The sequence below is a fragment of the Geotrypetes seraphini genome, chromosome 16, assembly GCF_902459505.1.
Source record: "Geotrypetes seraphini chromosome 16, aGeoSer1.1, whole genome shotgun sequence".
In the NCBI taxonomy this organism is placed as follows: Eukaryota; Metazoa; Chordata; class Amphibia; order Gymnophiona; family Dermophiidae; genus Geotrypetes; species Geotrypetes seraphini.
In genome coordinates, this window is record NC_047099.1 from 4,909,540 (window position 1) to 4,934,909 (window position 25,370).

The 25,370-nt window shown below is 46.1% G+C and overlaps 2 protein-coding genes across 3 annotated transcripts; one reads left to right on the top strand and one right to left on the bottom strand.

The window, feature by feature from the left end:
* Positions 1-627: 627 nt before the first annotated feature.
* Positions 628-22,013, bottom strand: RNF31 (ring finger protein 31). 2 transcript variants are annotated; one of them, XM_033924238.1, is made up of 22 exons: positions 21,888-22,013; positions 20,495-20,771; positions 19,795-19,941; positions 19,396-19,551; positions 17,985-18,044; positions 17,763-17,838; positions 16,825-16,993; positions 14,398-14,869; positions 12,992-13,249; positions 12,008-12,271; positions 10,078-10,260; positions 9,577-9,783; positions 8,935-9,108; positions 8,381-8,479; positions 7,644-7,733; positions 7,428-7,542; positions 5,530-5,648; positions 4,098-4,211; positions 3,040-3,097; positions 2,759-2,855; positions 1,731-1,899; positions 628-1,092 (listed from the first exon to the last, which is right to left on the bottom strand). In XM_033924238.1, the coding sequence occupies exons 2-22, from the start codon at positions 20,693-20,695 to the stop codon at positions 1,039-1,041; spliced, it is 3,282 nt and encodes a 1,093-aa protein (XP_033780129.1). In that variant the 5' UTR covers positions 20,696-20,771; positions 21,888-22,013; the 3' UTR covers positions 628-1,038. The 2 variants fall into 2 exon arrangements, with proteins under 2 accessions (XP_033780129.1, XP_033780130.1); XM_033924239.1 differs by lacking the exon at positions 21,888-22,013 and adding an exon at positions 21,721-21,843.
* EMC9 (ER membrane protein complex subunit 9) lies at positions 22,004-24,407 on the top strand. The gene is made up of 6 exons (XM_033924240.1): positions 22,004-22,136; positions 22,220-22,440; positions 22,521-22,600; positions 22,879-22,948; positions 23,088-23,182; positions 23,575-24,407. Exons 2-6 carry the CDS (start codon positions 22,243-22,245, stop codon positions 23,756-23,758), a joined length of 627 nt encoding a protein of 208 aa, XP_033780131.1. The 5' UTR covers positions 22,004-22,136; positions 22,220-22,242; the 3' UTR covers positions 23,759-24,407.
* Positions 24,408-25,370: the final 963 nt, after the last annotated feature.

Sequence of the window (25,370 nt, forward strand, 5' to 3'; positions counted from 1 at the left end):
AGCGCGTGGACATCGATACGAAGATGTCATGCACGGAGGCCCTCCGGCCGTGACCCTGAACCTGTCACTTCGCCGGTGGGGGATCCTGGAGATGGGGAGGTGCAGGGAGAGGAGGAGAGTCATCGGCATGAGAGGCATGTCCTGTAAACAGTCAACTGGCGCCTCTCCTCCTTGGGGCAAACCTGGAATCTGCTGTGGCACACAGTTTGCAATCCACTGTTCTAGCTAATGAAGATCGTTCTAATCGGAACATAATAGCATATATTAAAGAACTAAAGTCAGTACTGGGTAGACATTCAGTTGAGGACGGGCTGGGGAGGGCTTCGACGGCTGGAATGGTTTGCTGGAGACTCCAGTAGATGGAACATAAGCACACTACTGGGCAGAGCTCTGGGTTTCCGGCCAATTTAAATAGAGAATGTGCGGTTGGCCATTCGGGTCTTTATCTGCCGTCATTTACTATGTTACTACGCTCATTATTTGACTTTCTGATTTCAATTGCTTTGAAGCTCAGAATTACCCATTGGAAGGATAATACACATCTTTATACGGTATATATGTGGTGGAACTAGGCTTTACTTTTTAAAAAAAGATAAAGACTACCTTTTCATACATGTAGCATGGAAATGTCACAAATGGAAAACCCTTAATCTTTATTTATCCTGTACAATGAATCTAATTAGCTCAAATGTGCTGCATTTTCAGTTGCATTGTTGTTAACTCATGTATGTTTTCACAAAAACCAATAAAACTAATTTAAAAAAGATCAGTGCATTTTTTTATACTGTACTTGAATAATGAATTTACAAAGAGAAAGAATTCACACAGATGGACAAACTGGATGTAAATATACAACTTATACAAACTGATTTTGGGAGAAAGAGAGAAGGAATTTTCAGGCATGTAACCTTTCCCTGAAGTTTGTGATTCTGGGTGTCTCCCGATTAATGCTGAGGTTTGCTGTCCACCCTTCACTCTCCAAGCAAAAGGGCTCCTGGATCCTAGAGGCAGGCTGAGACAAAAAGATGAACTTCCAATCTAAATCCTCTTTCGAGGAATATTTTCTCCAAGAGGGACCTCCTCCGTCAGCTTCTGTCCAGCAAAAGAGAGAGAGATACAGGAGTGGACTATAAGCATCAATTTCTGTGTGGTGACCCTAGAACAATCTAGAAGCCATGTCACTGTTTAACAGAGAACTCTTCTCTGTCAGCACTACTGCAAGACTTTGCTCACTATTCTTCACCCCTAAGTACCATTCTGACTTCTTAACTCATGTGGCACCAATATAGGAATCAGCTCTGGCAGCGCTGTAGGACTCATCCCCATTCCAGGAACTGCTGCAAAACTCACACCGCCATCCCCCCCCCCCCTCCTCCACACCTTCCAGGACTCACACCACCCCCTCCATGAGCTACTGCAGGACTCATCACCACCTTCTTCCACTGCTTGCCCTGGATGGGTAGCATGGAATGTTGCTACTCTTTGGGGTTCTAGAATCTTTTGCTACTCTTCGAGATTCTGGAATGTTGCTACTCTTTGAGTTTTTGCCAGATACTAGGGACCGGGATTGGCCACCGTGAGGACAAGCTACTGGGCTTGATGGACCATTGGTCTGACACAGTAAGGCTGTTCTTATGTTCTTAAGAACTGCTGCAGAACTTACGTATCCCCTCCCCAGGAACCAATGCAGAACTTGCCCCCATCCCCCCCACCAAGGAATTGCTCCTCACCTTCAGCAACCGGTTCCGGTAGGTCCGATCATCTTCTCCAGCTGCTCGCTGGGGCACGGCCAGGAGATATCGCTTACAGACGATCTCAGCCTCTGACAGGTCATAGAGCAGCACAGGATCCAGGGAGTGACTGTTTATGAGTCTCACCAGATATTCCTTATAGTGTGACCTGGGGGAAAGACACACAAAGTTAGGGCAGGCACTGGGGGAGGGGGGGGGTGTTCTCTCAGCCAAGGAAGGATGAGGGGAAGCATGAGGTCTGTTAGAAAGGGGTGAGTAAGAGGAGGCAGAGGGTCCTGCTTCCAACTGCGGCCAATCCAGATCATAAGCGGCAGCAAGATTACGTACTGACAATCCCAGGAATAAGTAGTGGCTTTCCTTGTGCCTATTTTAACAACAAAATATGGACTTTTCCTACAGGAACCTGTCCAAACCTTTCTTAAACCCAATACACTAACTGCTATATCCTCCAGCAACAAGTTTGACAGCTTAACTATTCATTAAGCGAAAAAAAATTTCTTCTATTTGTATCACTATGTAACTTGGTGGAGTGTCCCATAGTCTTTGTATTTTTTGAAAGAATAAAAAAATGAATTTACATTTACCTGTTCTTTTTTAAGATATAGCATAAGGCACATGGGGACAGACTTAAAGATCTCAATCTGTATACTTTGGAGGAAAGGCGGGAGAGAGAAGCTACGATAGAGACGTTTAAATGCCTACCTGGCATAAATACACACGAGGCGCGTGAAAGGAAACTCCAGAGTGATAGAGCATAGAGTGAGATTAAGAGGTGAGGTGATAGGCTCAGGAGTACTCTAAGGAAATATTTTTTTTACCAAAAGGGTGTAGACGCATGGAATAGTCTCCCAGTAGAGGTGGTGGAGACCGAGACTGTGTCTGAATTCAAGAAAACGTGGGATCTCTTAGGCAAGGGATGGGAACAAGCTGAGATGGGATTTAGTAGGTGGGAGGGTGACAGGACATGTCGATAGGAAAGGAGAAGTGGAGGACACCATGTCACTTACTGGCACAAGCCTGCATATCCTACAGGTGTCTCTTTCCCACAGGGCTCGTCTTTCAGCCCACTCAAAGTCTCCTTCTGCTCCATCACACGACATCCCCCTGAGAGAGAGAGAGAGAGGCAGAGGGAGTGAGCCACAAATAGGGGGAACAGTGAGAAATGAACAGCTTAAGTCAGAAAGGGAATAGGGAGTGAGATAGAAAGCCCGAAGGAAAGTGACAGAGACAAAGACACATACAAATACGTAGTGTGGTAGACACCCCACCACCACCAATGTGCTCTCACCTCCAGGAGCTGGCTGAGTCCCAGCTGGGGGGTTTGTGTTAAACTCAAGATCTTTTGTCTGGAAGAGAGAACGAAATCTATCAAGCAACATCGTCTCAAAAACACATTGGCATCACGAGAACCTTGTCTGCCACAGGCCAAACTGAAACCCGCACCTCTGTAACCGAGAGAAGAAACGATTGAATTTGGAAGCAATAAGGAAGAGTATGTCCAGTGTCTCTCTGGCAGCAGAAAGACTTCTGTTAATTTTTAAAACTTCTGAAGTGTCATCTCTTTTGATGGTCGAACTATGTGTTTTAATTATGAAGAAATTAGGTTCTTACCTGCTAATTTTCTCCAGACTGGAACAGAAACTGATGGTCGTCACGTGCCAGATCCCGGAGTGGTGTCTCGATCCCGCAGCCTTTAGGCTGCACCAGAGCATCCAGCCTCTTGGCCGGTGCATCCCTGCGCCGACTGAAGAACCAGGGCGCTTTGGCCTTGACACTCATGGCCATCAGGTCCATGACCAGCGGACCCCCAAACCTGCACAATCAACTCAAAGGCTGTGGGACCGAAACACCACTCTCCGGGATCTGGCACATGACGACCATCAGTTTCTGTGCCAGTCTGGAGAGACGATAAAGAAGTATGTTTTATTGTAATACGCTTTAAATAAAAGTGCAATATAAACAATAACTTTATTTTTATATACTGCTATACCACAAATAGTTCAAAGCGGTTTACAGAGGAAGAGACTGTATACAAACAGTGATATAACAGAAAGCTTTTCCAAGTTACATTAGTATGTTACGATTGGTCAAATTTATCTGGAAGTGGTCTAACAGGAGGCAGGAGAGGGGACAGGGAAAAATTTATCAAAGAGAAGCTTTGAACCATAAACTAAGAGGGAGATGCAGAGAAAGATGAAATCCACTCACTTGCAGAGACTCCTCCCCTCCCCCCCCCCCGGTCTCAGAAGAAATGAATAAAAGCCCTCAGTCCCCCTTCGTCTTTGCTTCATTGCTAGCCTGTGAACTCTCTCCCCCCCTCCCCATAGCCCCTCAGCCCTTCCTCACCTGCAGCAGCCTTTGCAGGTGTTCCACATCCCAGTCACGCAGGTAAAAGAGACAGTCTCGTGGGTGATGTGCGTGGAGAGATTTCCGAACTGGGCAGGTTTGTAGACAGCATTTCTATGAGGAGTTAAGAGAGGGGAGAGGGATACAGCTTACAGTCTCCCCCCAGTAAAGTCACATAAATTTGCACAATTTACATCTCATTGACAAAAATGTATGCTCACACCCCCTACCGTTCTTGAAGCAGAATCAACTCAGCTGTCTGCCCACTGGCTTTCACTCATTCAATCTGATTTCCACCAGCAGTTCAGCAGAAGGGGGTTCAAAGGGCCCGAGTGTCAAGGCCGTTGCAAAGTGCAGGGAGGCGGGGGTTCCAAACTGTGTCCTGTCCATTGCCTCCCTTGCTTGGCCAGAATCTCCCATTTTTTTCCCTATACTCCCCACCCTCCCAACAAGTGCACCCATCCACCTTCCCATAGGCTGCCCTGGTCTAAAGTAGAGCTAGCCGCAGTAATCCCCAGTCACTGCTGTCCATGTTAGTTTTGGACTGAAAATGTCAGCCACAACCTCTAATGATAGTCTAAAGAATAGCACTAGAGCAGTGGTCTCAAACGCGCGGCCCGGGGGCCACATGCGGCCCGCCAGGTACTATTGTGTGGCCTGCGGTTTGTACTAGTACTGTCTGTACTAGTGCTGCCCGCTCTTTACGCCATCCTTCGGTTCCCCCCTAGCCTCCCGCTCTTACCTTCAGATAATTACCACAACCTGCAGAGAGGATTGCTGGTGCTGTAGCGATCCTTGCAGGCTGCCATTGTCCTCAGCAGCATGTTCCCTCTGCTGCGATCCTGCCCCTGACGGCAGAGGGAACATGCTGCGGAGGCCGACAGCAGCCTGCAAGGAACGCTACAGCACTGCAATCCTCTCTGCAGGCTGCGGTAATTAGCTGAAACTAAGACTGGGAGGCCACAGGAGAAGCTGGAGGACGCTGCAAAGAAGGGGGGGAACATGCAGTCCTTCAAGGGGGGGGGGGAATTTATAAACTATAAAGAGTTTTAGCTCATGTAAAATTGTCATTTCTTTAATAAGACATTAACTATTTTTTCTGCGGCCCCCCAAGTACCTACAAATCCAAAGTGTGGCCCTGCAAAGGATTTGAGTTTGAGACCACTGCACTAGAGGTTGCTGTTGCTATTTTAAACCCGGAGCCAGCATAAACGTCTTGAGATCACTGCTGCCCACTACTTTAATAAAATTTGGTTTTTGGGGATTTTATTGAGTGATGTAAGTATGAACACTTTCTGCAAAATTAGCTAATCCCTGTCTCGGAATCAGCTTCCTATGTGAAGGAAATGGGGGAGGGGCTGGAAGGGGAAAGGCCAGGGTGGGCCTGGGTTTCCAGCCAGCACACTGCAGTCGCACCCGTGCAGCTACTTACGTTTTTTGCATGGAACGTGTTGTAGCAGCCGCTGCAGAACTCGTGACGACACTGGGAGCATTTGAAGTGCATGCAGCCACCCCGCGCCAGCGAGTAGGAGAACTTACAGTTCGGACAGGCTGCAAAATAAAAGAGCCGGTGTTCTGTTAACCCTGGAGTAACCCTTACTCGTCAAGCCAGCACATGAGGGGTTAACGCCTTCTCCACACCAGCTGCGTGACAATGATCCCCTCCTCCTCCTCTCCATTCCAGGTGCTGCAGGTGTCCTGCCAATAAGACTTCCTTACTTTTTGCCCCTCACAACTACGAAGCAAGGAGACCCGTCCCACAACACAAAGAGTATAGGGGGCTTAAATCCCTGAAGTCATTTAAGTCTCACTTGAACGCTTATCATTTCAAACTGGCATTTGAACCGAATCCTTTTTTTTTTTTTAATTCTTTATTCATTTTATAATTCACAAATGGACAGAAAATATCAAACAATTAGAATACAATACCACTTGAAAATCTATCATATCATACAACAAAAAGATATAACCCCCATCCCCTCCCACTTTCATATACAACAAAAAACTGGCATTTGAACCCAATTCTTAATAGCTTGTCACTTTGCAACTTTTGCCTTGACTTGAGACTAGGAAGCCTTGATGTCTGCAATATTTTCCCATAATTCTGACTAGGTAGTTAATTTCCTTGTAACTTTTTCATATTACTAGTGATCAGGTAGTCACTATCTCACGCTTATCTTTAACATAGTAGATGACGGCAGATAAAGACCCGAATGGTCCATCCAGTCTGTTCAACCTGATTCAATTTAAATCTTCTGAGCTATTTCTGGGCAAGAATCCAAAGTTCTACCCGGTACCGTGCTTGGGATCCAACTACTGAAGTCTCCGTCAAAGCTCACTTCGTCAAAGCTACACCCTCCCAGCCATTGAGGCCCTCCCCAGCCCATCCTCCCCCAAACGGCCATATAGAGACACAGACCGTGCAAGTCTGCCCAGTACTGGCCTTAGTTCTTCAATATTTACTATTATTTTCTGATTCTAGATCCTCTGTGTTCATCCTATGCTTTTTTGAACTCCGTCACCGTTTTCCTCTCCACCACCTCTCTCGAGAGCGCATGCCGGGGATCCACCACCCTCTCCGTAAAGTAGAATTTCCTAACATTGCCCCTGAATCTACCACCCCTCAACCTCAAATTATGTCCTCTGGTTTTACCATTTTCCTTTCTCTGGGAAAGATTTTGTTCTACGTTAATACCTTTCAAGTATTTGAACGTCTGAATCATATCTCCCTTTCCCTCCTTTCCTCTAGGAGAGCTGCAATCCCGTCGGGTTTCCCCCAATGAATATGCACGAGATCTATTAGCATACAATGAAAGCAGTGCAAGCAAATAGATCTCATGTATACTCATTGGGGAAATCCTGAAAACCCGACTGGATTGCGGCCCTCGAGGAAGGTGTTTGACACCTCTGCTCTAAGGTATACATATTCAGGGCTTCCAGTCTCTCCTCGTACGTCTTTTGGCGCAAGCCTCCTATCATTTTCGTCGCCCTCCTCTGGACCGCTTCAAGTCTTCTTACGTCCTTCGCCAGAAACGGTCTCCAAAACTGAACACAATACTCCAAGTGGGGCCTTACCAACGCCCTGTACAGGGGCATCAACACCTTCTTCCTTCTACTGCTACGCCTCTCTTTATACAGCCCAGCATCCTTCTGGCAGCAGCCACCGCCTTGTCACACTGTTTTTTCGCCTTTAGATCTTCGGACACTATCACCCCAAGGTCCCTCTCCCCGTCTGTAGATACTCCCTCCCCACACGGCAAGTGCTAGGAAAGCATGGGAAGTGGTGGCTCACAAGGTACAGGATGGCATGCACAAAGACCAGGGAAATACCTATCCCATTTTCCTGCAGATACATGGCAAGGCCTTGAACCTGGTACTGGGGGTCGTTTGCCCGCTTCCAGCTCTGAAAAGCATCGCAGCTGATGCCTTGGTGTTGTTCCTCCCACTGTAGCAGATCCACAGAGAGAAAGAGAGAAAATATTAGTCTTGATTAATCCACAGCCAGCTCCTCAGGCCTCTTCGCAGCGTGTGGCCTTTAGCACTTACTGGACGTTTGCAGTTAATGCAAAAGCTTTTACGACACTGGGGACATTTCACTTCCAGCTGTTCTCTTTCATAGATAAACCCAAAGGAGCACTGGAAAGAAAAGGGGGGGAACAAGATCAGAAATCAAGCGTGGCAGTCTGCATTATTACCTCTCTTACAAGGGTGCCCCAGTAAAACTGTATTGCTTTGTATTTGTGCAGATGTTTGCATAAACCTCAAATACAAATAGATTCGAAATTCAGCAATAAATTAAAGAAAGGAACAGAGAAAGAGCTCACAAATAATCATGAGATATAGACTTAAATCCTCAAGGTCCGTAGGGGAGAGGGGACGGGAACCAAAGAAAAGAAAAAGTAGAGAGAAATCATAACCAAGCAAAAATAAAGAAAAGAAGGAAATTAATACAGGATCAGTGACCTACCCCCACAGATAACCTATACCATCCCAGACTCGTGAGCATCAAGAATTGACATAACTGAATCTGATTGGAGGAAAAAGGGGTATCCTTTAAAAGCTGATCATTAACCACATGAAGTCAGTTCAATAAAAAAAGGTTGTTTTCCCTTTATGTTTGTGGACTAAGACGGCCACTGCACATTTTGAAATCTAATAATACAGTTACAAGGAAACAGGAAACGAAAGGATGTGCCCTAAAACCAAAGAAACAATCCTATTTTATTTGGCTCTCACTCTCTGAGTGGAGGGCTTAGTGTGCCAGGGAAATGTCTCTCACTCACATGGGTGCACCACAGGAACTTAGGGTCTTTCATAAGCACTCGTTCTGTAAGCTTCTTGTGAAAGAGATTGTAAGCGTCATGGTCCAGGCAATCCCGAAGCTGCGGGAAAGGAGAAATTAGGTTCTTACCTGCTAATTTTCTTTCTTTTAGTCCCTCCAGACCGGCACAGATGGGTGGCCTTTCTTCTTGTCCCCTTTTTCTGTCCGGACAGTCTGTTATTTTTTTGTAAAGAAAAACTTTCCCAGACAAAGGAGCAGACCCCACAGGCTCTCAAAGCTGTAGTCTTTGTCTTTGGGCAAGGAATACAGCTGAGGTACCTCTAATAATTATAACTGAGGTGGGAAAATAAGGGGAGGGACTCGGCCGCTGGAGTGCGGCACCCCTGAGGCCGGATGAACCCCCTGAAAGGGTCCCCCAAGTTCTGTCCGGACAGAAAAAGGGACAAGAAAAAAGGCCATCCGTCTGTGCCGGTCTGGAGAGACGATAAAGAAAGAGGAGTATATGACATTAGTGACAAGAAAAAGCCCTCTCCCCTTCTCCTGTTCTCTGCCTACCAGGATGTCGAGGGTGGAGAAATAGTTGAGGAGTTCAGCTTCATCACTGATTTCTGGCTCGTTACAGCTGGGACACACCATATCTTTTATGTGCTTCTCCTTCACTGCAATGGTGAAATGCATCTTAAAGCATTCTGGGCAAATTGTGCACTCGCAAGAGGTCAGAGATTGCATCTGTAACCAAAGTGACAGTCACTTGCACCAGAGACCACATCTGTTACAGAAGAGAGTGTAGCATGCGCATGTGGCCTGAAACCACACCTGCAATCAAAGTGACACGCACACCAGAGACCACAGAATCTGAATGAGTTCAGAGACCGCATCTACACCCAAAGACACAGACTCACACCAGAGACCACACATGTGACAGAAGAGAGACTGCATCTAAAACAAAAGAGACAGTCACTCACAGCAACTACATCTGTGACAGGAAAAAAGTACAGCATGTGGTCAGGCCACAAGTTGGAAACAACACGGTTTCATCGTACAAGAGGCAAGAGATTGCTCCTGTGACTACAACTGCTCCTGCTCCCTTGTACAGAGACAGGCAGAAATGAGGTGAGGGACTGCTCCTGCCAGCAGAAACACACTTGCTGGAATGGGAATGCCTTCCCATCCTACGGGGTAACAGATATCACCTACACGGTTCCTGGGAAGCTCTAGACTGCACACTGCGCATTCCTGTGCCAGCATCCTACGGATGAACTCCTTATCATGAGACTGTCGGACAGCCTCCACAATGTCTTGCAACTCGTAGCTTCGATTTTGCTCTTGCATAAGGCTCACCACCAACTCCGCACGCCCCCAGCTGGGGAGGGAATACACCGCCAACACACGGCGCACCAAAGCCTGCCAAAGAGAAACATACATGTCACAGAAGGAAGGCTCCGGAAGGCCATAACATAGTAAATGACAGCGGATAAAAACCTGAACAGTCCCATCCGGTCTACCCAATAGTTACACGTGTTATAAATTCATGATTAAATTGTCTTTTTTCTTTGATATTTCTGGGCTGTAGACCATAGACGTTTTCCGGGACAAATCTTTAGGTTCCTCAAAGCTCACTCCAGCCTGTTTATGTTATGTTCTGGGTCGGGAGGACAGTGGCTCTGTGGATGCTGCAGAATTCAGTCAGAGAGGTACCTGCTTATCCGGAGTACTGAAGTTGAACTGCGGCTCCTGCTCCTGCCAGACACGGATGTGGAAGGGCGTCAAAAGCTGCCGCTGCAGATCCGTCACAGCTTTGTTCACATCCCCGGCGTTCATGTACAAGGCCTGCAGAATCTGCTCCTGCTCTATGAACCCCAGTGCTCGGATCTCTTGCACCTCAGGGAAAGAAAGGGTTAAGTTTCAACAATTTTTTATCGAAAACTGCACCTGGTTACAAATAAATACCGAAGCAAGACAAAATAAGAATACAGACCCTGGTATAACATGTGGCCGAAACAATGCTTAAAATGGAGTTCTTTTCTATATACAGTGGAACCTTTGTTTCAGAAGCATGCTCGCAAACCAAAATGCTTGTATATCAAAGCGAGTTTCCCCATAGAAAATACGCAAAACTCGCTTGATTCATTCTACATTCCCCCCCCCATCGCTCACGAGGCCACTGGCGCTGCTCGCTTCCACCCCACCCCACCCCACCCCAAAAAGACTCCCCATCCCCGAGGCCACTGGTGCGCTTCCACCCCATCCCTGAGAGTCGGCATCACCTGCCCAAACCCTTACCGCGATCTGGCATCAACCCACAGGACGTGCCGGAAGAGCCTGCCGCTTGCTGCTGATCTCTGCTGGGCTGGGCCTCGAGCATCTGCGCATGCTCAAGGCCTTCTGGCTCTCACTCTCTCCGAGATTCTCATGAGATTCTCGGAGACAGCGGGAGCCAGAAGGCCTTGAGCATGAGCAGATGCTCGAGGCCCAGCCCAGCAGAGATCAGCAGCAAGCGGCAGGCTCTTCCGGCACTGGCACGTCCTGTGGGTTGGTGCTATGTGCCAGACATGCCAGTGCCAGATCTTGTAAGGGTTTGGGCAGGCGGGCAATGCCGGTTCTCGGGACTCGGTTTGCGAGGCACGATTTGCAAGAGTGTTTTGCTCATCTTGCAAAACACTCGCAAACCGCGTTACTTGCAAACCGTTTGACTGTATTATGTTTAAGTCTTAGTACCATTTGTTATACCATATCAGCATATTACAGACCTAAGAGGTTTACATTATAATACAAATAATATATGAAAGGAACTCCATTAGAGATAGGAAAGCACTAGATAGAACCAATTTTCTTCAATAGATATAAGGGTTTCTGATGACAAACTGTCCTTCCCAAATGATCCCTCAAAATAGCAGGTCTTCGGTGTAGTCTTGAATGACTGTGTGATTACTTCTAATCTAATGTCCGGTGGTAAATGATTCCATGATTGGGTGGGGGCAATGAAATAAAATATACATTATGTATTTGCAAACCGCTAGGACCTGTCATAAGAACAAGCAGCATAACAAGTTTTAATAAAACATAAATGCTTGAAAAATACAAGTTTATTCATGTCTTACTATCCCGCACCAAGGATAAAAACTGTCTGGACGGCTTACAATCTAAAATCAAATCGAACTTAAAATGACAAATAAAATCACATACAATAAGGTTAAATGCAGAACTAGGATTGTTATAGGAGAATAAGGAGGAAAATACATTAGGTTAAAACTTCTTGTGTCTTGCAGAAAACTCTCGAAAGCCGAATGCCACTATTTGTTGTGATAAAAACGTTTCTTTTTTTTCCGATGCTTTAAACTTATCAGTTGAACTCAGTAACTGGAGAGACAAGGGCATAGAGTCCTAATATGTTGGCAACTAAAAGTCATTTTTGTTTTTCTGATCTAAGAGTTCTTGAGGGTGTATATGGAATCAAAAAACATGCAAGAACGAGGGGTTCACCCGTCGTTATTACTTTGAAAGTCAATAAAAGTATTTTGCAGGTGATACAGTAAGGAATGGGGCGCCAAAAAGAGATAACAAGGATAACCCAAGAAAGGTTAATCCCAACTGTAAGTTGTTCTCTCCCCTTCCACATGCTACTTACTTTCCTCGTCCTCTCACGAGCACAGTACTTTGCTGCCTCCTCGATGTTCCCATCACAGGCCAACCAGGCCCTCTTGGCCTCCTCCTGCGTCACTGCCCCTACCGCAGCTTCATCCCTGGCCCCCTTGGTCCGTGCGGCTAGTTCCACCACCGTCTCCAGCACAAACGGGAGTTCTGACTGCAGCCAATACACAGGAACCTCAGTGCCAGAGTACTGGACAGCACAGAACACCTCTTCTGGCTGCAGCCCAAAAGACTCTCCAGCCTGGGAAAAGGAAAAGCATATTATCTGAATACAGAGGAGCAGGTCAAAGGTGCTATGAATTTGTGATGGCCTTTTATGTCATGGTGTGCTTAGAATGGATAGGAGTTTCCATGGGCTGTTGTTTTTATTTCCACTATTGATTTTCTTCTTGGTTCTTTTATGATTTTTATTATTATGAGTTGTTTATATTAGTTTTATTTTATCACTATTTTCCCCAATTAATCTATTTTCCGCATGATTCATAGACAACTTTCAACCCAATGTCGTAATTCTCAATTCAACTATATCCCAACAGTAAGTCAAACCATAACCCAAACATCTAACTCAAATCCTCTTAATTCTAAAGTATCCTTAACTAACCATATACTGTAACTTGCACCCTGACCATTAAAATAACTCAAACTCAACTTAACTCCTACCCAAATCCATTCTATTGCCAGCCCTTCACTCAAGCACCTAACCCAAGCCCAACTACGACCAGAACCAAAACCACAACACTCGCGCAGGTCCAATCCAAGCCCCTCTTGATTCTAAGCGAAACCCAAATAATTACAGCAAGCTTCATTCCAACCAGAACCCAAACCACCACCTGAAGCCACAAAATAATGCAACTCCTCAGTTCCATGGGGGCTTCATAGGTAAACACCATGCTGTGCTACACAGTGTTTGTATCATGTGTACAGACATGCTATGAAGTTCATTCATATGGTGGACTCTGACCCGAATCATGTTGACCAGTCGCTGTCCGTCCTCTTGTAGTTTCTCCTGCCGCAGTCTCTCCACCTCCTCGCATGGTGCAGGTAGCGGAGCAAGCAGCAAAGCCTTGAAGCACTGGGAGTCAGGGTCCTTCTCCTTGGTGGAGTTCACACCAGGGACTGTAGTGTTGTTGGCATCAATGCGGCTTCGATCACACATCTTACACACACGCCCTGCTGTGGTGTTCCAAAACGTGCAGTGCTCGCACTCCCATCCGCCGGCCTACAAAGAAAGAACGGGAAAAGGGTTACATACCCACAAACGCACACAGTGCACAAACAAAACCACAGGTCTGCAGAGAATGGAGGGGAAAGAGACTTACAAAAACACACACAATATTACATTCCCAAACGCAGGCCTGCAGAGAAAGGATTAGGCATGACTGACGTTTAGAGGGCATGAATGTGCAGTGGTAAAAAATATATATATATATTTTAAGTTGCGGTTACTGAGCAACTTGCGATTGTATTTGTCAGGCATCATATTTAAGGCTCTGCAATGAGAGGGCATAGGATGAAGTTAAGAGGTGATAGGCTCAGGAGTAATCTAAGGAAATACTTTTTTACAGAAAGGGTGGTAAATGCGTGGAACAGTCTCCTGGAAGAGGTGGTAGAGACTGTGTCTGAATTCAAAAGGGCCTGGGATAGGCGCGTGGGATCTCTCAGAGAGAGAGATAAAGAGATAATAGTTACTGCGGATGGGCAGACTAGATGGGCCATTTGGCCTTTATCTGCCATCTTGTTTCTATGCTACTGTAACTTGATATTTCGCGATATAACTGCATTGTCGTAGTGTGTGCTGCAAGTTACTCAGAACTTGATTGTTCGAAAGTGTGATCATGTGACGGAAAGCTATGCATCTTTATATTGGTTGAAATTGGAATATCTAATTCTTTATAAATTACTAGTTACGGTGTATCTTTGCGTCCATACCCAGGCGCCGAGGTATTTGATGGATAGCATTCTGCCACACGAACCGCAGCACATCTTGCGTTCTATGACTCACGCTGATTTGCGGTTGACTGCATCTAGAATTAGTATGTTTTCTCGTGTGGGTCCCCAAGAGTGGAATAAACTCCCGGGGTACATATGACAATAAACAAATTTGAATAGCTTCAAGAAAATATTGAAAAAACATCTTTTCCACAGGATGAAATATGGGACCTGAACTGTATGTGGATGGGGGGGGGGGGGGGCCCCGCCAGTAGCCTTTTGTGACTTTTATGAGGTCTGATATTATTGTTATGTTTTATGATGGTTGTTGTCATGTTATTGTGACTATGTTTGGACTTTGTTGTGACCCACTTTGGGAAAGGCAAGAAATAAAGAATAAACAATAACCTATCACCATACACAACCTTCTTGATGTACCTCCTGTCTTGGTGTTCCCACATGAATGACGCTTTCGGGCTGCTCCTCTCCTGGCGACAGGCTTGGCTTCCTGGCAAGACGCGGACGGTCACACATCGCACACAGTATGGCAACTGCCTCATTCTCAAAGGTGCAGGCCTGACAGGACCACCTCCCTCGGCTCCCTGAGAGCCCCTTATCCTGCTCCGGCATCCCCTTGTAGCCCCTGGGCTTATCGCAACGCACACATAACACTGTTCGTGCCTCATTGAGAGTCCGGCAGCATGCACAGTGCCAAGGTGGCCGCCCCCCAGTGCGAGTGATGGAAGCGTCCCAGGTAGGAGATATCTTTGGAGCATTCCCTCCAGGGATCAGCGGTGACTCCGAGATTAGACTCCTCCATTTCTCGGAGAAAGGCGTGGGTCCAGCAGAGTATTGTGGAGGAGTCCATGGAGAAGGGGTCATGGAGGGGTCTCCTGCCAGTGAACAGGAGCTATAAGGAAAGAAAACAAAAGAAAGATCCTGAAATGGTCTAAGCTGCAAAACCAAACAGCATGCCACTCCCAGAGCAGGTCTGGCTGTGTGAGGTGTTCAAATCCCACCACACAACTCCTGTATAGAGTCAGTCTCGATTTTATGGTCATTGGTAGTTTGTATGTCTTATATTTTTATGTGTTTAGATAAATGTTTGTACATAACATAAGAATTGCCATTCTGGGACAAGCCCAGTCTCCTGTTTCCAACAGTGGCCAACCCAGATCCCAAAGAGTAGCAACATTCCATGCGGAATCCCCAAAGAACATTCCAGAGCTGAGCTTGTAACATCATAATGCCTCATTCCACCAATGCCTAAGAGCCAACCTCAGCAGTGATGTCACAAAGGCTTGATTGTCCTATACTTGGCTCACATAAGAACATAAGAGTTGCCATACTGGGACAGACTGAAAGTCCATCAAGCCCAGTCTCCTGTTTCCAACAGTGGCCAACCAGGGTACAAGTACCTAACTAGATCCCAAGTAGCAAAACAGATTCTAGGAATAAGCAGTGGATTTCCCCAAGTCACCTCAATAATGGCCTATGGATGTCTCTTTTAGGAAATTATCCAAACTTTTTTAAAACCCTGCTAAGCTAACTGATTTCACCACATTCTCTAGCAACAAATTCCAGAATTTAAGTACTATGTTGTGTGAAGAAATAGTTTCTCCGGTTTGTTTTAAATCTGCTACTTAGCTTCATCACGTGCCCCCTAGTCCTAGTATTTTTGGAAATACTGCCATTAAACTCTTATATAAGGCAAGTAAACACAACCACGTTACACCTCTACTTCGTGAAGCTCACTGGCTCCCAGTAACATATCGAGCGACATATAAGATACTCTTACTCGCCATTCAAAATTAAACTCACTCATTCTCCATCCTTTTTGGACAAATCTCTTATCCCTTATTCCAGTCCATGAGCCTTAAGATCTACAAACCAAAACTTGCTCACTATCCCCCCAATTAAGGAGCTCTTCGACACTCGCAATATGAGTTTTTCCGTTACCGCGCCCACACTTTGGAATTCTCTCCCACCCGACATCCAATTAGCAGAATCTCTTGACAAATTTAACAGCTAACTCAAAACATTCTTATTCCGAGACACATATCTAACATGAGACAAGAACACTTCTCCCACCCCTCCTCTGATCCAAGGATGAAACTGAACTGCTTTTAAGAAGGGGCCCCCTTCTTTTGTTTCCTTTCCTCCCCTTTTTACCTTCCTTTTAATTATTATTATTTTTTTTTCTTCAGTGTATTTTATTCTCCCACCCTAACCCTTATCTATCAAACCAGTCTTAGTTCCATCCGTCAATTACGTAAATACTTAGGGCTCCTTCTTGCAAAGGTACGTTAGGGCCTTAACGTGCGAAATTGCCCCGCGCGCTAGCCTTTTAAGCAGGCGATAGTTTTTCGGCTAGCGCACACTAATCCGGTGCGTGCACTAAAAACGCTAGCGCACCTTTGTAAAAGGAGCCCTTAGTAAATGACTTTATTTTTTATTATAGAATTATATTTTGGGTTTTGGAAAAAAAAATAATAATAATAACTATATTTTAATTTTACTCTGTAAACTGATCAGATACTCGCTGATGGTCGGTATATCAAAAACAGAATAAACTTTCTACTCCACTCACTATTTTATAGACCTCTATTACATCACCACTGAGCCGTCTCTTCTCCAAGTTGAAGAGCCCTTGCCGCTTTAGCCTTTCCTCATAGGGAAGTGATCCCATCCCTTTCATCATATTCGTCGCTCTTCTCGGTACCTTTTCTAATTCCATTACCTTTCAGCTTTTCTTATGCTCAGAACCTTATCTTTATAAACCATTTGGGTTACCTTGTGCAAAGAGACATTCTATCAAATGCGATAAATAAACGAATTTGAGGATGTGGAGTGGGTAGGCCTTGCCTGGTGCTGAGAGGAGAGGAGAGTAGGTGAACACGGTGATGCTGGGACCTCGATGGGTGCTGGTGCAGGCGTCTGTCACACTCCGAACACAGAATCTGATTACAAACGGGACAGTGAACAGAGACATCCTCCCCTCCACAGAGCATACATGGCCCTTGGGTCAGGGAACCTAAGTAAAAAGGGAGAAGAGCAAACATAAGCCGCCTCCACCGTGACTTAAAGCAGGGTGGGGAAAACATCTTCTCCAAACGACGCACTAGAACTCACGCCTACAGTTTCGAGCAGTATTTAGTACATGCAGTACAAAAAGGGACAAAAGCTCGTCCCTTAAGTGGCCAGGATGAGGCGTCATTATTATGAAACTAATGAGGGCTGAAGAGAGGAGAAAAGACGACAAAAACCCACAAAGCTTATTGCTGTGACCTCTCTCCTTGGCTTCATAATCTTCTCTGATCTCTGGTTTCAATCAGCCCTTCCCCTCTCCCAGCTTTACCTAGAGATGTGCAAACACATTCAAGGCTCCGAGTAGTGATGTTGGCAACAAAACAGGCACGCTCCTTCCTTAACTTAGATCGCTGGTAGGTTTCAGCAGGACACCTAACTTGACAAAATTAATGCTGGGCGCTGCACTGGATCCAGCTCACGGGCCATAGTTTCTGATTTAAAGCTCCCCCAAATCAGGTGTTCCTGCCTCATGCTATAGCATCCTCCACAGCCAACACAACTTCACCATCTGGCCTTCACCACCATTCCCTAAAGCTCTTCCCCCCATACACCCAGAACTCCCCCCACCACTCCCTACAGCTCTCTCACATACACCCAGAATTCCCCCACTTCACCATTCCCTACAGCACACCCTCTTCCACACACACAGCATACCTCTATCATTTCTTACATTAGGAAGGCTAGAATAATGTTTGAGAAAGGAGGGTTCTTACTTTGAGGACCAGCAGACCCCAGAGGAGCCCCTGAAATCCCTTCATGCTTTAGGACCGAGTCAGAAGCAAGTGGTGCCTAGAAGCAAACGGAAAATGTCTGGGTTTGAATTTCAGAGACACTCTGCCACCTGTTCTAAGTTGTAGCTCCCAAGACATACCGCAGAAAAGACCTCCTCCCTATAACATAGCTCAAAGAAGAAACCGTTCCTTCCCATAGTATACCTCAGGCAAGGAAGCCTTTTGCAGGAGTTTGCTGAAGTTCTCTGGGTGAGGATGCAGATTCTGAAAACAGATGGAAAAGAAGTAAATTACCTCCTTCTCCTAAGAGCTGAGGAGAGGCACTTGATAAAAGGAGTCCTAACCACAGGGTTTTATGAGCTCTGACCGTCCGCTTTCAGCTGCTAATGCTGACTCTCATCCGCTGAAATCGCCTAACCGGCTACCATCTGGCCCCTCCCTTATTATATGAATCCCACCCTTTTAGATTGACTGACACATGGCCAAAATACAGGATATCCACTGCACATAACTCCTACTAAACATCGAGTGCTATACATAGCCATGGAGTGAAGGATTGGGTTCAGTTCCTGGCTAAGATTACTGCTCAACAGTGACTCCTAGTGGCCAAACTAAGGGTCCACACTGGCTGAGTACCTAAAACTATTATTTCTATTTATCATTTCTATAGTGCTGCTAGACATACCCAGCGTTGTACATTAAAATCTGAACTAATATTTTCTAGAACTGTATTGGCAGGTGGAACAGAGAGCGAAGACAGAGAGGGGACCATCCAGCATTTCAACATGAAGCTGTGAAAGCAGAGACATGAGGAGAACTGCATGAGCTGTCAGTGTATCTTGCGTTCTTATAACCCAAGAGACCACAGTTGGCAGCTCCTGCCCAAGGAATGGCCCTGTGACGGCTAGCTGAGTTGAGAGGGGAATAAAAATAGGAAAACTCCCACCTTTACCACTTGGCAAATAGCCAAAGAGATTTAGCAAAATCCCAGATTGAGAAAATGTAGGAGAGGCGTATGGAGGAGGGAGAAACAAGGGATGAAGCAGTTGATGGATAAAGTTGAACGTATTGATTAGTTCTGAAGAAACAATGAGATGCCAGAGATAGAAGCAGTGGAATTGATGGTTGTACAAATAGGAACAGGATTGGGATGGAGGCAGGGGAGAGAGTGAGAAGAGGAAACAGGGTGGAAAAGTTTAAATGAGAATTACGTAAATTTTGGACAAAAATGTTTAATGCTATAAATGGACAAGCTGTAATATTAGTACTGATTATGAAACTGAGTATATTCAATAAACATTAAAAATATAAAAAAAAACAAAAAACTAAACCCTCCCACCCTCTTCTCTAAGTACCTTCCAAATGCAATCTTATGAAACTATAGTCCAAGAAAGGCCAATTCCACAGTACCATCCCCCATCAGGCTGAGTGGAGTATGAAGAAGAAACATGAAGGGAATGAGACAGAGCATTTCCTTGGTAAGCCACCAACTGGTGCTTTGGCTGTGCTTAATAATCTACTCACTCTACCCCCAGTTCCTTTAAGCCAACCCAATGAAACCCTTCACCCCCTGCTTTCATATGGAGACCATATCTTCACATTCCTGGTTCCTTACCGAGATGAGAAGGTTCAACTCCAAGCGCAGCAAAAGAACATCCACAGTCACCGAAGCCACCCTGAGAACATCCGGGGCCTCCACTTCCTGGGGAAAGCTCATGCCGTCTTCCTGCTCCTCCGTGTATCCATAGAGTCGTAGGACCTGGCGCCCACCCTGCAGGATAAAAACTGCCTGAATCTGGAACACAAAGCATGGAAGCGTCCCCCACCTCTATGAAAGCAGAAATTTTTTGTACTGCTGGTCAGTGTCCCCTATACCTCTGAGGGCTCTGATAAGAGGGAAGGGGGGAATCCTCTTAGCTTTACAATAGCTATGTCTTATGTTGCCCCCTGAGAGATGTGACTAACACACCGAATAGACCTGGGCTCCTGCTTACACTCCCCACCCCTCACATACAGTGATAGCGTCCACAGTGCTCCGGAAGACTGGATTGTTGAACTTCACAGCTCTCCAGAACTTGGGTTTCTGGGGGTTCAGCAGATTCCGTCCATACTTCTCCAAGATGTTGAAAGCAGTGGAGATCTTCCTGAGGAATACCGGGGGCTGGGGAGGGAGAATGGAGCGGGAATAAATGTGCTCATCTAAGAGCAGACTATGACTCATTCAATTTCTCTACTCCTTTGGGGCAAAGCAGCCCTGACCTCTGTACCTTTAACTCTCCAAAGAAAATATAGCTGTGAGCCTTAACCATTAGTTCTTTAAAGCAGGGCACCCCTGATGCCAAATCCCTCTCCTTTCTGAAGGAGGCACAACTGTGACCTCTGATCTCCCACTCCCTGATGGTGGAATATCATGATGGGGAATGGGACATGATATGCTGCCTTTCTGTGGTTACAATCAAGGCGGTTTACATATTACATATGGGTAAATTCATTTTGTGCCTTGGGCAATCGAGGATTAAGTGACTTGCCCAAAGTCATAAGGAGCTGCAGTGGAAACCAAACCCAGCTCCCCTTGTTTTCAAGCTGCTGCACTAACCATTAGGCTACTTCTTGATACAGACCCCCTTCCCCTCCCCACTCTTTTCCCTGTGGCACAGCTGTGATCCCCTACCCATCTCTTCTCTACTGGTGGTAGAATCATGACTCTCTCTCACCTCTCCGATGGCATTGGTCTGTATAACGTCACAGGCATCGATCTCGCAGTATTTGTCTTTGAGTGGCAGTGGGCTCTGGATCAGTGGCTGAAAACATTCCTCGGAGATCTCCAAGGGCTGAGCACTCAGTACAGCCAACACCGCCTGCCGCTCCTCTAGGAATCGATGCCTGGTTTCTTCTTCTTGCCCTTCTTCTATCATCGCTCTTACTCATCGCCCCAGCCCTGATGCTGGGGGTCTTCTGCAGGGCCTGATGCAATGTTGCACCTGTGACGAGCTGAAGGGGAAAGCAGGGAAATTGGTTATTCCATGGGGAAAATAAAGTAGCAGAGCCCAAGACATGCCCTGTTGCCTGATATGGTCCTGCAAACTAGGGTGTTGACCTCCCACTGGGTAACATAATCCTGGGAGTCGATGTTTCTATGGCTATCTGTTTATGACCCTTGGAGGGGTACAGGGTTTTGAATCCTAGGGGGATTAGATTGTCAGAGAGTGGGGTTGAGGTCCAACAGGAACAAACACCTATTTATTTAATTCATTTTCTATCCCATCCTCCCCAAAGAGATCAGTGCATAATATACAGTTTAACAGGTTACAATTTACCACAGTACAGTGCAAGTTTTATCCTAATTCGACACAAATTACGGATAGTAGCAAGGATGCGAGGCGCCCAGAGTGGTGATGGCACCCCCCATGCTTCTTCCCTGCCCCCTCCTGTCAAGCATGCACCGCTTCTCTTCCACCGCAACCCACAAGCTGTGGCGCCAGCTTCGGCTCTTCTTTTTCCAACATCACAGCCTAGGCACAGGTCCAGGAAGCGACATCAGAGAAAGAGCCGATGCTGGCGAGACAGCAGGCTGGGGGTTGCTGCTCGCGCCAGGAATGTTACAGAGGTATGGTGGGAGGGAGGAGGCAGCAAGCACGCATTGGGGGGGGGGGGGGGCCGCAGACAGGAGGACCCTCACCAAGACGGCACCCGGGATGGACAGCCCCCCTCTTACTACGCCACTGCTAATATCAATATAGACTAAGGATCTCAAAGTCCAGTCGGGTTTTCAGGATTCCCCCAATGAATATGCATGAGTTCTATTAGCATACAATAAAAGCAGTGCATGCAAATAGATCTCATGCATATTCATGGAGGAAATCCTGAAAACCCGACTGGATTGCGGCCCTCGAGGAGGGACTTTGAGATCCCTGATATACAGTATAGAGTTTGCACATGCCATAAGGACAAAAGCAGCTCTGAATTCAAGAGGGCCTAGGATGGACCATTTGGCCTTTATCTGCCAAGGCGCCTCGAGGACGAGATGTCAACCATTCAGCCACGGGGGTAAAGTTCAAAGTTCACGGGGGGCTGGGCCCATCGGCAGGAGCGAGGCATCCGGCCCACCTGCGAGTGAGATCTCGGACGGCGGCGAGGGAAGAAGCGCGTGACTTAGCGCGAGCACCGGCGACCGCGGCTCTCGCGCCTCTTTCCCGGAAGTGCCGGCCAGAGGGCGACACCTAGAGCAAGGGAGGACGCGCCGCGGCCTGCCCCGGAAGTCTTCGCTTGCTCATCACTTCCTGTTTCCGGCTGAGAGGAGGCTTCCGGGCAGGTTTAAGGCAGCGGCTGGAAGATTGAAGTGCAGCGCGGGGCCAGGTAGGTGGGGGACTGACCTATCCGACTCGGAGGGGGGGGGGATAAAAAATGGCTGGAAGACATTCTTGTCTTGCTCCTCTTAGGTCACCTTTGCAACCCCAGAGAGATGTGTGAGGTGGAGATCTCCATGCAGGCCTACGTGAAGATGTGCCTGCACGCAGCCCGTTATCCCCACATGGCAGTGAACGGTATCCTGCTGGGATGTGGAGGCAGCCAGACGGGTTGCTTGGAGCTGACCGACTGTGTCCCTCTCTCCCATGGCCTTCTTCCCCTCTCGCTCCCGCTGGAGGTGGCGCTGAGCCAGGTACTGTGAGCTTGCACCCCCCTCCCCTTGCCTTCAGTAGCTTTGCTGCAGGCTGATCTGTGTCTTTCTCTTACGGACAGGTTGACCTTTGGAGTGCAGAGGAACAAGGGCGAGGGCTGGTTGGTTATTACCAGGCTAATGCCAGCTTAGATGATAAAAGGTAAGAAAACCTGGCTTTTCTCAAAAAATGTAAGTCTCCCTCCAACTTAGGAATCAAGGAAACTCTTATATCTTGGCATCCCAAGTCCTCTAAATTTTCTTCACACTTCTACCTCTAACCCTCTGTTGTAGTTCCTTCCTATTTCTCCTACTTTAAACCGCGTCGAGCTCTACGAACGTGGAGATGATGCGGGATACAAACCTAAGGATTCGATTAGATTAGGTATATCTTTGTTGATGCTGCTCGTCTCTCATGGTTTCCTTTTTACACTTCCTCAGTCCTAGCACGGCTGCCCTCCGGATTGCTGGCCGAGTTTCAGAATATTTTGAAGATGCTGTTTTAATTATGGTGAGAAGGAAGCATTATATTGCTCATATTTAACACAGAATGGTAACCAGGGGCCTGGCTTCTGTCGTGGACTGGTGAATTCCCCTTCAGGTAGTAACTATTCTTAATCCTTGGGAAAAAATGTTTTTTCTGTTTGTAGCTGGATAACCAAAATCTCTCTGTGAATCCAGGGATTCCTCCGGTCATCGTTCTGCAACAGAAGGACAGACGCTGGATACCAAAGGATAAGAGACTGTGAGTGATTGCAGAAATTGCTTTGGGGCCCACATTGTCTTTCCTATGCTTGAGGGAGTGATGAGGTGGAGAAGTGGGATTTATAACCTGGTTTCTTTTAAGTTTGCAATTTCTTCCTCTCCTCTTCTGGGCTTCCAGCTTAATTGGAACCAGCCTCTATTGGACTACAATAGCCTTCATTTGTAGATTCCAGGGCTATTGTTAAGTGCCCCTTCACTCTAGTTTATATCCATTCTCTATCTTGCCAATCTAGTGTCATCACAGTCCTGAGTCAGGGAACTGAAACCATGGTGGTGGATAGTGCTGACATTGAGCCATCTGGCAGCTTTGAGACCTGCCCCACAGAAGTTGACCACTTTCATGACTATCCATTTTCTTATGTATTTTTCAAGGATTATGTGGCAGAACTGGGAAGAGATTCGCCATGTGGCCAAAGTGATGTTGAAATCCAAGACTTACAGTCAGTTGGTAGATTTTGATGCCCACTTGGATGACATCAGAAAAGACTGGACCAATCAGGACATCAATGTAGAGATAGCCCAACTGGTGTCAACGGCCAATGGAAGCACAGGATAGACCTGGTGCAAGTAGATGCTCCCCACACTGGCACCCCTTGTAACTTAGGCAAGTGGCTTTATTTCTCAGTACCTCAGGAACCCACTTAGACTCTAATCTCGTTGGGGTAGGGATTGAATGCTAATAAGGCTGTTAAACTGTAGAACATTATTTCAAAAGACAGGCCAAAATTTATTTAGAAAGGAGCCAGTAGATAAGAAATGTAATTGGCTATAAAGGCTGACATGAAGACAGGCCCCACCCTGCTTCATGACTGGTCAGTGGGAACTATTTGCAAAGTTTGTTGTGGTTGGCCAATGGGAAAGAACTAAGTGATGGAACTAAATAATTCGGACAGGTTTTTCATTTTGCTGTTTGAGAGTAGGAATTTATCAATTTCTATGTGGAACAGAAGCTTTTCTGTTGTTGCCTTGCATCTTTGGACTTCATAATCCCCAAATCCTGCCTTAAAAAAGTTTATTGAACATTGCTCAGCAAAAGGCAAAGCCTTTCCTGTTTACTAAAGACTTTGAATGTGGTATTTAATTTGTTATTTATATATATCTGCCCTGTTATAATTATGTATATGTTTGTCGCAATCCATTTTGGATGATTTTCTTTGAAGTGTAATATAAATAGTTAAATAAAGAAATGAACAGTGTTAAATTCTTCCAGTATGATTAAATTTCATTTCTGTAGCATATGTGTGATTAATAGCATCAATCAGAGGAAGATCTACAAAGAGTCCACTCCTTCCAGACCAGAGAGAGATCTGCAGGCATCCTCATATGATAAATTCATTGGATCACCTCTGCAGCATCAAGGGTGCCAGGCTAATCTGGAAACTACAGACCAAGGTGTCTTAACCTTGCTTCCAAGTAAAAAGCTAGAACCTAAACTGAAAAATAAAACTACTGGTCCAGTGGATCGACATGGTATAATGGGAAGCCAACATGGGTCTACCAAAGCAAAGTTTTAATTTACTAGTCCTTGGGTGTTTTTGCAGGTGTTAATAAGCATGTGCGTATGCTTAAGCTAGCTGATATAGGCCCCCCTCTTTTTACAAGCCATGGTAGTGATTCCTGTACGGCAAATGTGACGCAGCCCATTCAATTCCTATGGGCTGTGTTGCATTTCCTGCGCTGGGACTCGTTACCACGACTTTCTAAAAGGGGCCCCTAGTGCTTGTAGATTTTCAGAAGGCATTTAACAAAAGTCCCTTCAGATTCCTGGGGAAATTAGAGGCGCTACTTTATTGTGCACTGAGAATCAGCTCACACGGCAAGATTTTAAATATTCGCTAAAACTTTCTATCACCAGCAACTTGGTTGAAAATGGTTTCAAAATCTTCTATTGCTGTTAGACTGTAAGCTCTTTAGAGCAGGGGCTGTCTCTTCTCTGTTTGATGTACAGTGCTCTAGAAATTAGTAGTAGTAGTAATAGTAGTAGTAATGCCTGTTGAGAGAGGAATTCTATTGGATCTGGTGGATCTGCCCAAAAGTCCAACCTTATTGGACATCTTCTTCTGGATATTTTGCAACAGGTACAATTTCCATATCCCAAGAGGGCAGTGTCCCCTGACATTAAAGTGAACTATCACTAATTGGCAGCTTGTTTTATTTACAGTGAGGTT